Raw genomic sequence first — 15,626 nt, 5'->3', positions numbered from 1 at the left:
GTGATCAGGAGCCATCAGTGATGCATTTGATCCCTAATACTTAAAACAGTATTTAATTTACTTATGCCCTTAGAGTTACAACCAGAAATGATTGCTCTAATGAGTGAGAAAAAAATCAAAATTATTACTTTTGAAATGTGATCAACTTTTTCAGGTACCTATTACTAGATGCTGACTGTTATATCAGATGTTATTTTGTTTCCTAATTTCGTAGGAAACCAAGAGATGCATTATTTTCTCATTTAAGAATTATTTTTAAGGTAAACATTTTAGGTTTTCAGAGTCAATTATTTAGATTTCACCATAAAGCACATTAGAAGTCTTTTCACTATTTTCTTGAATAAGAGCAACAATGGCAATATTGAATGCCTGTATAAAGCAAGCATTATAATAAACCCATGACATGTATCACCTAATTTAATGTTTACAACAAAGCCATGTATTGGTCATACTCTCCCCATTTACAGATGAGAAAACTAAAAAGCTCAGAGAGTAACTTTCTTAAAGTCATGTAGCCAGTGAGTCATGCAGCTGAATTGAAGCCCAGTTCTGGCTGCGAAGTCTGTGTTCATTCCTGTACATTATACAGATTTTTTTCCATCCTTGTTCATGTTCATTAGTATTTTCATACTTTATGAGTAGACATATATCGACATGTTTCTTCTTGGTGTTACAGTCATGAAAAGTGTGAATTACTTGCCTTCTTTTATAAGATTTTATATTCACTTGTTTCCATAGTATCAAAAGAGAGTTTTACTTTAATTTCGCATATGATCTTTTTTTGTTTTCAATTATTCTGAACCTAGTCTATTTGATTTCCAGTGTTTGATGGTCTAGGTGATCTTTTGATGCCAACCATGGCACCAGCTGGGCAGCCTGCACCTGTCTCAATGGTACCACCCAGTCCTGCAATGGCAGCCAGCAAAGCCCTTGGAAGTGATCTTGATTCATCTCTTGCCAGCTTAGTAGGCAGTGAGTAATCTAGTTTTTTTTTTTAACTGAAGCATATGTGAATTGTTTTTTGTTTCTCTCTCTCTCTCTCTCTCTCTCTCTCTCTCTCTCATATGTTTTGTTTCTGGACTCTCTTATGGGTGAGTATGGCAGGGAGGGAATAGAAATACTTAGTGCTTTACCCAGTGCAAGTCCTTGGAAGGCAAACAGTTCCTATGCCATTGGCTCACGAGCAATACCCATGTCATTTTAGTCTAAATTATTAAAGGTATAATCAGGGAGCATATACAAGTATGAAACCAAATGTATTATGTGTAAAAAGCACTTAACTTTCCATTTCATTTGGAAATAAGAACGTAGCGTAACTTACATGAAGTATAGTATCTTTATAAATTGAGTATCCGACTGAGTTTCAGTCATTTGTTCAACAAATATTTATTGAATACCAAGCATTCTTCCAGGCTCTAGAGATAAACCAGTGAGCAAAACAGATAAAAATGTCTGTACTTATGGCACTTAGGAAGGGAAGACACAAACTTTAAAATAAATAAATTCTATAGTGTGATAGATCATAAGTTGCATGGAGAAAAAACCGAACAGACAAAGGAGAGCTGGGAGTGCTACAGGGTAGGAGTTAGAGTAAGCCTCAACAAGAAGGTAAAATTTGAGCAAAGATTTTGAAGGGAAAGGGATAAACTATGTGATGATCTAAAGAAGGACATCTGCAGGAAAATGAAATAGTCAGTGCAAAGGCTTTGAGGCAGAAGTTTTCCTGGCAGATTCAAGGGACATCCAGGAGATGAGTGGCTAGAGCTGAGTGGGTAAAGGAGAGAGTCCTAGGGAGGAGGGCAGCTATTATAAAGATCGACCTTTGCTCTTAATTCTGAATTTTGTATTCATGTGAATGGGTTTACCACTGTAGATACGTAATATTATTCAAGGTAGTATCAAAAGTTTAGCAAATCACAGATACAGACTTCTTTACCTGGGAATTTGCCTGTGGACATACATTTTGTTTTCCATTCCTTCCCTGTGATTTGAGCAACCATGAAAATACTTTTATGACACCCAGGGAGAGGTTATTTGAATATTTCCTCCTATACTAAAATTTCATCTCACAAAGTGACTGCTTTCTCTGCATACTATAATGTATCCCCTTTGAGAAATAAAGGACTCATGCCTCCAGCTGCTGAGAGTGCCACCAACACACAGCCCTCAGCTGTCAACCACCTTTGAGAATGATCCCAGCTGAAAGAAGCTAACCCACTAGAGCAATAGCCAAACAATCTTGAAAAAGAAAAAATTTGAAGCAATCGTGTTTCCAATTTCAAAACTTCTACAAAACTACAATAATCAGGACAAATGGTACTGGAATAAGGATAGACGTAGAGACCAAAGGTATAGAATAAAGATCCCAGAAATAAACCCACATATATAGTCAAATGATTTTTGACAAGGATACCAAGACCATTCAGTGAGGGAAAAGACATTCTTTTCAGGAGAAAAAAATTGGGGAGAGACTAAATAACTTCATGAAAAAGAATGAAATTTTACCCTTTACTTATACAAAAAAAATTAATTCAAAGTAAGTCATACAACCAAATGTAAGAGCTAAATCTATGCAACTTTTAGAAGAAAATATAGGAGTAAATCTTTATGACCTGAGATTAGGTTATGTTTGGTTTCTTAGATATGACACCAGAAGTACAAGAAATAAAAGAAAAAAATAGATAAATAGGAATATATCAAAATTTAATACTTTTGTGCAGTAGACAATACCATTAAGAAAGTGAAAGGACAAACCATAGAATGGGAGAAAATATTTGCAAATCATTTATCAGATAAGAGACTTGTACTCAGAATAAAGAACTCTAACAATTCAATAATGAAAACACAAATAATGCAATTTTTAAAATGGCAAAGAATTTATTTGAATAGACCTTTTGACCCAAGCAACCTATATTCTCCAAAGAATATATACAGATGGCCAATATGCACATGAAAAGATGCTCACCATTATTCATCAGTGAAATGCAAATCAAAACCAAATAAGATATCACTTTATACCCAATAGGATGGAGATAACTAAAAAGACATATAACCAGTATTGATGGGGATATGGAAAATTTGAAACCCACAGACATTGCTGGTAAAAATGTAACATGGTTTAGCTGCTATAGAAAGAAGTCTGATAGTTACTCAAAATGTTAAACATAGATTATTGTATGACTCAGCATTTCCACTCCTAGGTGTATGGAGTGGAAATGAAAATGTGTATGCACACAAAAACTTGTACATGAGTGTTTATAGTATTGTTATTCATAATAACCGAAAAGTAGACCACCCTAATGTTCATCACTTGATGAATAGATAAAAAAAAGATATATCTACATAATGAAATATTCTTTGGCAATAAAAAGAAATGAAGTACTGATACATGCTACTCCTGGATTTACTGTGAAAACATGCCAAGTGAAAGAAGTCAGTCACAAAAGACTATGTGTTTTCATATATGATTCCATTTATATGAAATGTCCAGAATAGACAAATGCATACAGACAGGAAGTAGATTGGGGCTTCAAGGGGCTGAGGGAAGTGGAGAGGAAGAGGAGTGACTGCTAGTTGGTACAGGGTTTCTTTTTGTGGTGACAAAAAAGTTCTATATTAACACTGTGAATAAACTAAAACCATTGAATTACGTACTTTAAAAGGGTGAATTTTATGGTATGTGAATTATATCTCAAGAAAAATGTTTTTATAAAACATTTTTCAGTGTTAGCTGACGCTTCTATTGAGACTGCATTGCAGTCTTGCCCAATCACAGTTTCCTCTCTTCCCTTTCAAAATAAATCTCCTGCATGCTAATCTCCATCCCAGAGCCTTCTTCCCAGGAGACCTAGCTTGCAACAGAGGCCCAGGCCCTCAGGTAACTCATTCCCATCTGCCATGAAATTTGACGAGGGATTCATGTATACGTGTGTAAGATACACTTCTGCTTTCTTTTGCTTTTTCACATGAACAGGCATAAATACTTGGTTTAGCTTTTTAATCATTTAATATACATATATTTAGTTTTATAGTCTAATTGAAAAATAAATTTTAAAATAAATTTTGTCTTTTAAAAAAACTAAAATTATGGGTAATCATTTTTATATTTGGTGTTCAGTTAATATGTACCTTATTCTGTTTTGTAATGCCAAGATTTGGTAAGAAATAAATATTAACTTCATCCTCTAATACATTGATTATGCACCTGATTAGGGCTGTTGTCCTGGCTGTTCCCTCTGTCTAGAAAGCTCTCACCCAGACTCTGCTCAGCTTTGGCCAAGTCTCACTTCTATGAATCCTTCTCCAAGCACCCTGTATAATATTCTCTGGCCCCATGTTTATCCTACCCCTTCAACCCCACTTACTTTGCCCTTCCTTTTCATTTTTCCATAAGCTTTCCTTATCGCCTTCTAGCAGCCTATATAATTTACTTTTTAATTATTTTGTCATCTGTCTGACACCATTGGAATGCAAGTTCCTCCAGGATAGGACTCTCTGACTGTTTTCTTTACTAATATGTTCCGGGTGCCTAAAACAGTGCCTGGCATATGTAGATGCTCACAAAATATTTTCTGAAGTAATAAATGAATTGATATTAGAGCAGATTGATTAAGCCGACTATGTCAAGGGATTCACAGAGCCACTAGAAGGACACATGGGACTCAGCACATCGTTGTACTCACAGCTGAGATTTATTACGGAAGCAGAGGAAGGATATATGGCTGATGATAAGGGGAAAAGACAAGCAGAGTCTAGAAGAGTCCACATACAGACTTCCTTAAGCTATGTCTCTCCCTTGAGGAGAACACACTCTTCACCCAGCAACAAAAATGCAGCAGCATGTGTGAGGTGTTTATGCCTAAAGACCTTTAGAGACTCCACACCCAGAGTATTTATTGGGCAGTGATCATGTAGGCATTTCTGCTTGGCATGTGCCAAAATTTCAGACTTGCAGAATGAAAGTGGATATTCAACATAAACCATATCATGTGTACAAATAGTAGTGTAGGCACAGTGATCCACTTTTATCATTTAGGGCAAGTTTTATCCTAGTATAGAGAACAATTTACTAACCAAGTTCCCAGATAGCAGCCTTTCTAAAATAGCAGCATCAAACCTGCTATGTTTGCTCTTTTCTGGACACCAGTTGACATTAAAATGGATCCTTAAGTCTAACATGAAGTAAAAGAAAATCTTTAATTTATGAAAATATTTCCTAATATAGTTTCTTTTCTGTATAACTGAATGCAGTCATTCCTAGGCAAAATAAGGACTTTTTTATAGACTTCTGATTATTTGATCTTTTAAATGTCGTATCATATAAACTGAGTGTAGAGATTTACATTCTTTTTTCTTTTATCCATTTATAGATCTTGGAATTTCTGGTACCACATCAAAAAAGTAAGTGTTTGGAAATTATGTGATTTCCTTTTGACAGTATATTTGTATTCATTTGAGACTATCAACCATTTTACTCATTGGAGTAATTATTCATTCTCATGCTAGATAATTTCAGATAATTTCACAATTGGTTTTTATTTCATCCCAGATTTTTGTTGTTATTCTACTGGAAGCTCCAAACAGTTGCTTTGCAATGAAAAGGAATAATCTATTTCAATCTCCGAGATTGTCACTAAGTTATATCTAGAAATATTTGGGAATTGTGGCTTGAATATTTTAATAGCATTACGTTCTACATTCATTACCATAGTTCTAGCTAACATGAATTTTAAAAAGTCTTTCATGGAGTATTAATTGTAAGGAAAGATAGTAAAAATGGTAAACAATATATTCTTTTTTAGATGTATATTTTGTCGTTGAAATTGAGACATATTTTTCAGTGGATGGTGTCTTACGATCACTGTAAGGCAGGTTGCAGTCGTGATACAGTTGTGTGAAACATTCTGCTGAACCCTCTAAGATCCAGAAAGTGCCATCATCAGTGCATCTTAAATTCAACAAAATCTAAGTGTACAGTATATATGATATATTTATTTGCATTTTTAATAACAAATGAATCCAGTTGGATTTTTCTGACATACTTTTCTTTATAGAGGATAGGAAATTCCTATACTTATTGAGGTCCAAACTCTAAATGATTTTTTTTCAAATGCTTTTAAGCTTTCTTAGTTACAGCATGGCAAGATTCCTCTGTAAGTTTTAACTGCTGTTCTTATTACTATACCACTTGACTCAAATAAACTGCTTTTAAACCCAAATAAAATAATCTAAGGAGCCACACACCATTTTTTTCTGATTTGTGTTTTTTTGTTTGTTTGCTTGTTTTGCATGGTTAATTTTAGGGGAGATCTTCAGTGGAATGCTGGAGAGAAAAAGTTGACTGGTGGAGCCAACTGGCAGCCGAAAGTAGCTCCAGCAACCTGGTCAGCAGGCGTTCCACCAAGTGCACCTTTGGTATGTAGCAGTCAGAGCCCAGGGCAGCGCAGGCAGTTTGCCAGTTTCCAAGTGTGTAAAGTAGAGTGCATTTTGCTAGCTTTGCTGCCGACGGTGTACTTATTCCTCTGCATTGAAGAAATATAAGCAAGTAGCACTCCAGCCCAGGGGGCTGCCCTCCATTCTTAGGTATGAAAACATTTGATAGCCTCTATTTTGCTGCGGGAAGGGGGAGAGAGAGTAAATAAGCAAGATGCAAAAACTAAGCAAGATGCAGAAGTTACCAAAATGCAGATTCCAATGACTTTATATTTAATAATGATTATGACCTTTTAAAAATTTTAAATATTTTAATTAATATTTATACTTCCATATTTGTAAAATTATGAAAATGATTTATCAAAAGCACTTAATGTCATTGATCGTTTTATCTATCTTATCATATTTCTTGCCCAAATTTTCTGATTGTCTTAGTAAGTAATAACTTTTTTTCCTACCAGAAAGATTGGGCAGTTTTGTATTGTGTAAGTTCATTTTAAAATCCTATTACTTTTGCTCACCATTTTAAAAATTGAAACTACTCACACCATCTTTTCTATAAGGTTTAAATAGATTTCATGTCTGTATTTTAAATTTCTATTAATATATTAATACTGCCATTCACTCTGGGAAAGAACACATGACTGGAAATAAAGACTAACTATTGCTTTGTGAAATTTGCTGACACAAAAAGAATGTGTTTTCAGAGTAGCAAACTGTATAATTTTTCTATATGCACTCTGTGTTTAGCAAAACTAAGCTAATCACTGTTTCCCAAACTTACTGGCAGTTTTCCACCTTTGCTTACCACCTCCACCTATCTAAATCAAACCCATCTCTAAGGCTTTCTTGATGTTATCCTTTCCTTGTTACCTGAAATAATTCTTAATCATCATTCACCACCGCCAGCCAAACAAACATGCAAGAAGTAAATTAATATAAATTCTAATTAAAAATTTTCTCCCATTCTGTAGGTTGCCTGTTCACTCTGATGGTAGTTTCTTGTGCTGTGCAGAAGCTCTTTAGTTTAATTAGATCCCATTGGTCAATTTTGGCTTTTGTTGCCATTGCTTTTGGTGTTTTAGGCATGAAGTCCTTGCCCATGCCTATGTCGTGAATGGTATTACCTAGGTTTTCTTCTAGGGTGTTTATGGTTTTAGGTCTAATATTTAAGTCTTTAATCCATCTTGAATTAATTTTTGTATAAGGTGTAAGGAAGGGATCCAGTTTCAGCTTTCTACATATGGCTAGCCAGTTTTCCTAGCACCATTTGTTAAACAGGGAATCCTTTTCCCATTTCTTGTTTTTGTCAGGTTTGTCAAAGATCAGATAGTTGTAGATATGTGGCATTAGTTCTGAGGACTCTGTTCTGTTCCATTGGTCTATATCTCTGTTTTGGTACCAGTACCATGCTGTTTTGGTTACTGTAGACTTGTAGTATAGTTTGAAGTTAGGTAGTGTGATGCCTCCAGCTTTGTTCTTTTGGCTTAGGATTGTCTTGGCAATGCAGGCTGTTTTTTGGTTCCATATGAACTTTAAAGTAGTTTTTTCCAATTCTGTGAAGAAAGTCATTGGTAGCTTGATGGGGATGGCATTGAATCTATAAATTACCTTGGGCAGTATGGCCATTTTCACGATATTGATTCTTCCTATCCATGAGCATGGACTGTTCTTCCATTTGTTTGTGTCCTCTTTCATTTCGTTGAGCAGTGTTTTGTAGTTCTCCTTGAAGAGGTCCTTCACATCCCTTGTAAGTTGGATTCCTAGGTATTTTATTCTCTTTGAAGCAATTGTGAATGGGAATTCACTCATGATTTGGCTCTCTGTTTGTCTGTTATTGGTGTGGCTCTCTTTACCTATCAATACAGAAATCTAAGGCCCTTCAGCCCACGTTTGGAATTACCCACAACTTGTTTGCTACAAGTCTTTAGTCCCACTTTCCCACTACTCTCTTAGAAAAACTCTCTTGTGCAAGTAGCACTCCAGCCCAGGGAGCTGCCCTCCATTCTTAGGTATGAAACATATGATAGCCTCTATTTTGCTGTGGGAAGGAGGAGAGAGAGTAAATAAATCTGAATAAAATTCCCAAAGGAAGAAAAAAGCTTTTTTAGAACTGATTTGGTGAGTCTATTAATACTACATAATGACATTAAATCTCACAATGTAATCTATATTATCATTATCAAAGTAAAGGAATTAATTTTCCTATTCTCTTCTGTGCAGAATTAGAAAGGCCTTATTTGTTGTTCTAAGGAATTTATACTTTCGTGATGTTGCCCTTATCACCAGGATAAAACTTTTGTTTTTTAACAAGTTAGTTTCAGAACAATCACTGGTAGTAGCACAGTCTAAAGTGAGTTAAGGGTATTGGAAGGCAAGGTGGTGAGAACATTAGTATCTGGCAGACAGGCTGTAGGTTAAAAAAAGGAAAAAAAAGTTGGCTGGGCATGGTGGCTCATGCCTGTAATCCCAGCACTTTGTGAGGCCAAGGCAGGCGGATCACTTGAGGTCAGGAGTTCAAGACCAGCCATAGCCAACATGGTGAAACCCCATCTCTACCAAAAAAAAATGCAAAACTTAGCAAGCCATGGTGGCATGTGCCTGTATTCTCAGCTACTCAGGAGGCTGAGGTGGGAGAATCACTTGAACCCAGGAGGAGGAGGTTGCAGTGAGCCAAGACTGTGCTACTACACTCCAGCCGTGGGCGACAATGAGTCCCTGTCTCAAAAAAAACAAAAGGAAAAAACGTTTAGAGCCTGAGTTAGGGTAGAAAGGAAGAGAAGAAGACAAATTTTCAGTTAGAATCCACACAAGTGGGGATTTTTATGGATGAGGCAACTAAGACAGTGGTTGCCCAGTGTATTATTCCGTTTTCACACTGCTGATAAAGACATACCCGAGACTGGGCAATTTACAAGAAAAAGAGGTTTAATGGACTCATGGCTGGGGAGGCCTCACAATCATGGCGGAAGACAAGGAGGAGCAAGTCATATCTTACATGGATAGCAGCAGGCAAAGGAAGAGCTTGTGCAGGGAAACTCCCCCTTATTAAACCATCAGATCTCGTGAGACTTACTCACTATCACAAGAACAGCACAGGAAAGACCTGCCCCTATGATTCAGTTACCTCCCATTGCATCCTTCCCACAACACATGGGAATTCAAGATAAGATTTGGGTGGGGACACAGCCAAACCATATCATTCTGCTCCCGGCCCCTCCCAAATCTCATATCTTCACATTTCAAAACCAATCATGCCTTCCCAACAGTCCACCAAAGTGTTAACTCATTTCAGCATTAACTCAAAAATCCACAGTCCAGAGTATCATCTGAGACAAGGCAAGTCTCTTTCACCTATGAGCCTGTAAAATCAAAAGCAAGTTAGTTACTTCCTAGATACAATGGGGGTACAGGCTTTGGGTAAATACCGCCATTCCAAATGGGAGAAATTGGCCAAAACAAAGGGGCTATAGGCCCCATGCGAGTCCAAAATCCAGTGGGAGAGTCAAATTTTAAAGCTCCAAAATGATCTCCTTTGACGCCATGTCTTATATCCAGGTCACACATGATGCAAGAGGTGGGCTCCCGGGCCAGGCATGGTGGCTAACACCTGTAATCCCAGCATTTTGGGAGGCTGAGGCAGGCAGATCACAAGGTCAAAAGATCGAGACCATCCTGGCCAACATGGTGAAACCCCATCTCTACTAAAAATACAAAAATTAGCTGGTCATGGTGGCACATGCCTGTAGTCCCAGCTGCTTGGGAGGCTAAGGCAGGAGAATTGCTTGAACCTGGGAGGCGGAGGTTGCAGTGAGCCGAGATTGTGCCACTGCACTCCAGCCTTGTTGTGACAGAGCGAGACTCCACCTGAAAAAAAAAAAAAAGATGTGGGCGCCCATGGTCCTCGGGCAGCTCCATCCCTGTAGCTTTGCAGGGTATAGCCCTCCTCCTGGGTGCTTTCACAGGCTGGTGTTGAGTGTCTGTGGCTTTTCCAGGACCATGGTGTAAGCTGTCAGTGGAGCTACCATTCTGGGGTCTGGAGGACAGTGGCCCTCTTCTCATAGCTCCACTTGGTGGTGCCCCAGTAGGGACTCTGTGTGGGGGCCCCCATCCCACATTTCCCTCGGCACTGCCCTAACAGAGGTTCTCCATGAGAGCCCTGCCCCTGCAGCAAACTTCTGCCTGAGCATCCAGGTGTTTCCATGCATCTTCTGAAATCTATGTGGAGGTTCCCAAACCTCAATTCTTAGCTTCTGTGGCTCAACACCACATGGAAGCTGCCAAGGTTTGGGACTTCCACCCTCTGAAGCAACAGCCCAAGCTGTACCTTGGCCCCTTTGAGTCACAGCTGGAGCAGCTGGGACACTGGGCACCAGGTCCCTAGACTGCACACAGCAGAGGGACCCTGGGCCCAGCCCATGAAACCACTTCCCCCACCCCCACCCCGTAAACCTCCGGGTCTGTGATGAGAGGGGCTGCTACAAAGTTCTCTGACATGTCCTGGAGACATTTTCCCCATTGTGTTGGTGATAAACATTCGGCTCCTTGTTACTTATGCAAATTTATGCAGCTGGCTTGAATTTCTCCTCAGAAAATGGGATTTTCTTTTCTGTCACATTGTCAGGCTGCAAATTTTCCAAACTTTTATGCTCTGTTTCTGTTTTAAAACTGATTGGCTTTAACAGCACCCATGTCACCTCTTGAATGTTTAGCAGCTTAGAAATTTATTCCACCAGATACCTTAAATCATCATTCTCAAGTTCAAAGTTCCACAAATGTCTGGGGCAGGGGCAAAATGCTACCAGTCTTTTTGCTAAAACATAACAAGAATCACCTTCACTCCAATTCCCAACAAGTTCCTCATCTCCACCTGAGACCACCGCAGCCCACATTTTCCCATCTTCTTCTGAGCCCTCCAAACTGCCCCAACCTCTGCCTGTTACCTAGTTCCAAAGTTGATGCCTCATTTTTGGGTGGCTTTTCTGCAGCGTTCCACTCTACTGGTACCATTTTTACCGTATTAGTTTGTTTTCACACTGCTGATCAAGACATACCCGAGACTGGGCAATTTACAAAAAAAAAAAGAGGTTTCATGAACTTACAGTTCCTCATGGCTGGGGAGGCCTCACAATCATGGTGGAAGATAAGGAGGAGCAAGTCACATCTTACATGGATGGCAGCAGGCAAAGAGAGAGCTTGTTTGGGGAAACTCCCCCTTATAAAACCATCAGATCTCATGAGACTTATTCACTACCACAAGAACAGCATGGGAAAGACCTGCCCCCATGATTCAATTACCTCCCACCAGGCCCTCCCACAACACATGGGAATTCAAGATGAGACTTGGGTGGGAAGACAGCCAAACCATATCATCCAGGTTTCTGTGTGAGGCAGTTTGCTAAATAATGAGGCCACTAACCCAGAAGGGAACAGGGGAAAAGCACTTTAAAAGTAATATTAAGTTGAAGAACTTCCTTGGCCATTACCCACCCTGAGATCAAGACTTAACTGTGCAAAGTTAAGAATTCATCAAGTACTTAATTAACAACTGTTTTGCATCTTTAGGATAACAAAGCTGCTGACTGATTGGTAGGCACTTTCACAGAGACTGAGACTGTCTCATTTTTTTAACCCCAAAACTCTTTATTTTTGTTTATGAAGCAGAAAAATTTTAATTATTGGTAATTAAACCCCAGAAAGTGAAATATGGAAAGTTTTAGCATAAAGTATCCACAGCAGCTATGGAAAGAAAAATTAGAACAACAGAAACTATTTTTTACAATAAAGAGTTACATAAAGTTTTATTTCTTTTATTTTACTTAGCATTTTACACCACAATATAAAGTCTCTCTTATGCATAGTTATTTTATCTTTATTAATTCTTAGTTTTATTTATATTCTTTTATAAATTCACTGCCATTTACTCCATTTATTTTTTACAAAGCTGTTCTTTCCTAACAAAGCTGTGGCTTTGCTTTTACTTAAGAAATTATTCTGAGGGAACTATTCCAGCTTTCTCTGACATACCTTTACACCCTGCCTCCCCAGTTGATCTCTTCCAACCTTCTATTCCTTTATAGTCTCTTTCTGGGAATACTCAAGGAAAAGAAGCTAGAGACACCAGAAACAAGTGCTTCAGAAGCAGCAAAGCAGTGTTTCCAAATTTTCCTTGTAATCTACAGGTCTTTGCTATTGAGGAGATGAAGGATGCAGATTTGGGAAGGGGAATCCTTTTGCTGCCTTTTTAAAGTTTTTATTGATAGATAAGAAGTAAGATTACTTTTCCCCACTTATTCCAAATTTCCCTTAATTGCTTCTTAGAGGTGTAGCTATAACATTTTTCAGATCACAGAACCCAAGTTAGATCTAAAAACCTTAGCAGGACTTGAATGTTGAACTACGTCTGCTGGCAGGGCTCTGTCATCATGGCCATCAGGAGCCCTGTGCTTCCTGGGTTACTTATTCCTGTTTTACAGTGCACAGCAGACCTATTAAGTTATTATTATTATTATTATTACACTTTAATGTGCACAACGTGCAGGTTTCTTACATATGTATACATGTGCCATGTTGGTGTGCTGCACCCATTAACTCATCATTTACATTAGGTATATCTCCTAATGCTATCCCTCCCCACTCCCCCCATCCCACAACAGGCCCCAGTGTGTGATGTTCCCCTTCCTGTGTCCAAGTGTTCTTATTGTTCAATTACCACCTATGAGTGAGAACATGCGGTGTTTGGTTTTTTGTCCTTGTGACAGTTTGCTGAGAATGATGGTTTCCAGCTTCATCCATGTCCCTACAAAAGACGTGAACTCATCCTTTTCTATGGCTGCATAGTAGTCCATGGTGTATATGTGCCACATTTTCTTAATCCAGTCTATCATTGTTGGACATTTGGGTTGGTTCCAAGTCTTTGCTATTGTGAATAGTGCTGCCATAAACATACGTGTGCATGTGTCTTTATAGCAGCATGATTTATAATCCTTTGGGTATATACCAGTAATGGGATGGCTGGGTCAAATGGTATTTCTAGTTCTAGATCCCTGAGGAATCACAACACTGACTTCCACAATGGTTGAACTAGTTTACAGTCCCACCAACAGTGTAAAAGTGTTCCTATTTCTTCACATCCTCTCTAGCACCTGTTGTTTCCTGACTTTTTAATGATCGCCATCCTAATTGGTGTGAGATGGTATCTCATTGTGGTTTTGATTTGCATTTCTCTGATGGCCAGTGATGATGAGCTTTTTTTCATGTATCTTTTGGCTGCATGTCTTCTTTTGAGAAGTGTCTATTCATATCCTTCGCCCACTTTTTGATGGGGTTGTTTGTTTTTTTCTTGTAAATTTGTTTGAGTTCTTTGAGGATTCTGGATATTAGCCCTTTGTCAGATGAGTAGATCGCAAAAATTTTCTCCCATTCTGTAGGTTGCCTGTTCACTCTGATGGTAGTTTCTTTTGCTGTGCAGAAGCTCTTTAGTTTAATTAGATCCCATTGGTCAATTTTGGCTTTTGTTGCCATTGCTTTTGGTGTTTTAGACATGAAGTCCTTGCCCGTGCCTATGTCCTGAATGGTATTGCCTAGGTGTTCTTCTAGGGTTTTTATGGTTTTCGGTCTAACATTTAAGTCTTTAATCCGCCTTGAATTAAGACCTGTTAAGTTTTTGTCGAACAAGTGGGAAGATATTTGCAATTCAGAAATATGTGCATTTTGCAGGAAGATCACTGTTAAAAGAAAAGCTTTAGACAAAATAAATTTAACAAAGTTGAGCTGGGTGCGATAACTCACCCATATACTCCCAGAAACTGAGGCAGGGGGATCACTTGAGGCCAGGAATTTGAGACTAGCCTGGGCAGCATAGTGAGGCCCCATCTCTAGAAAAATTAAAAAGTTAGCTGGGTGTGGTGGCACATGCCTGTAGTAAGAGCTATATGAAAGGCTGAGGCAGGAGGATTGCTTGAGCCCAAGTGTTTGAGCCTACGGTGAGCTATGATTATGCAAGTTTAACAGAGTTTATTTAAGTGAAGAATGATCCATGAATCAGGTACCTCTCGGAAACAGAAGAGGTTCAGAGAGCTCCAGCACAGCAGTGTGGACCATGAAGTTTTATTGGCTGATAGAGAAGTACAACAAAATATATTTGGTTGATCAGAATAGAAGGACCATAATTAGAGGTTAGTTGTTGATCTCTGCTTGATAAAGTCTCTAGTTAGAATCTGTTCGTTGGCAATTTCTGATTGGTAAAGTCTCTAGTTTCATTTTATTATTTATGTTGGGCTTCATTTTGCTTACATGAGAACTCAAGGTGCTAGAGCTGCACCAGTCAAGTGGCATCCCAATTAAAAACTTATCACCACTGAATGTAAGAGTTAATCTACCATTTTAGCAAAATGACTAACTCAGACAATTTCTTCAAACTATTTGACCATTTATTTGATCAGGAATTTCTGCAGGTTCATTTTGCTTTTATAACTAATAAAGCCCTTTTCTCTTTCATAGCCTGAAGTCCTAATGATGCAATTCAGGTCTGGTAAATAGCCTACCACCTACCCTGTTGAAATGATGGGTAAAGCATTAATATAAAATATAATTTTATAGGTATTTTCTTTCTTTTGAAAAAATTTTTATTGAGATAAAATTCACATAACATTTAAATTCACTATTTTAACAACTTAAAGTATACAATTCAATGGTTCTTAGTATATTTACAGCATTGTGAAACCATCACCATTATCTAATTTCAGAATATTTCCATCACCCCTAAAAGAAACAGTCCCTTTCAATTTCCCCTTACCCTTAGAGCCTTTTATGCCTGGCTTCTTTTACTTAGCATAACATTTTCTAGGTTTATCCATGTTGAAGCATGTATCAGTACTCCATTTTTATGGCTGAATATATTTCATTTTATGGATATGCCACATTTTGTTTATCCATTCATCAGTTGATGAACACTTATGTTGTTTCTATTACACATAATAGATTTTTATTATCATATATGAGTTTCCATATGAACATATATCCTCAGTTCTATTTGGAATATACCTAGGAATAGAACTCTGGGTCATGTGTAAGTCGATGTTTAACTTTTGAGGAACTGCCAAGCGTTTCCATAGCAGCTACATTATTTTACATTGCCACCAGCAATACATAGGGTTTCAAGTTCTCTGTATCCTCCCAACAATTGTTATTTT

The 15,626-nt window shown here is 38.0% G+C and overlaps 1 protein-coding gene across 31 annotated transcripts in view; it reads left to right on the top strand.

Moving 5' to 3' along the window:
- SNAP91 (synaptosome associated protein 91) overlaps positions 1-15,626 on the top strand; it is a 168,626-nt gene that overhangs the window by 140,095 nt on the left and 12,905 nt on the right. For 22 of the 31 annotated variants that reach the window (XM_063707748.1, XM_055389572.2, XM_055389568.2 and 19 more), the window contains 3 exons: positions 823-972; positions 5,370-5,400; positions 6,303-6,414. In XM_063707748.1, the coding sequence (XP_063563818.1) occupies positions 823-972; positions 5,370-5,400; positions 6,303-6,414 (293 nt within the window). The remainder of the gene's footprint in view (positions 1-822; positions 973-5,369; positions 5,401-6,302; positions 6,415-15,626) is intronic. The other 9 variants (XM_055389580.2, XM_055389579.2, XM_055389577.2 and 6 more) reach the window with 1 other exon arrangement.

Source organism: Gorilla gorilla, chromosome 5, assembly GCF_029281585.2.
Source record: "Gorilla gorilla gorilla isolate KB3781 chromosome 5, NHGRI_mGorGor1-v2.1_pri, whole genome shotgun sequence".
NCBI classification, from domain to species: domain Eukaryota; kingdom Metazoa; phylum Chordata; class Mammalia; order Primates; family Hominidae; genus Gorilla; species Gorilla gorilla.
This window is presented reverse-complemented; position numbering and strand designations above follow the sequence as displayed.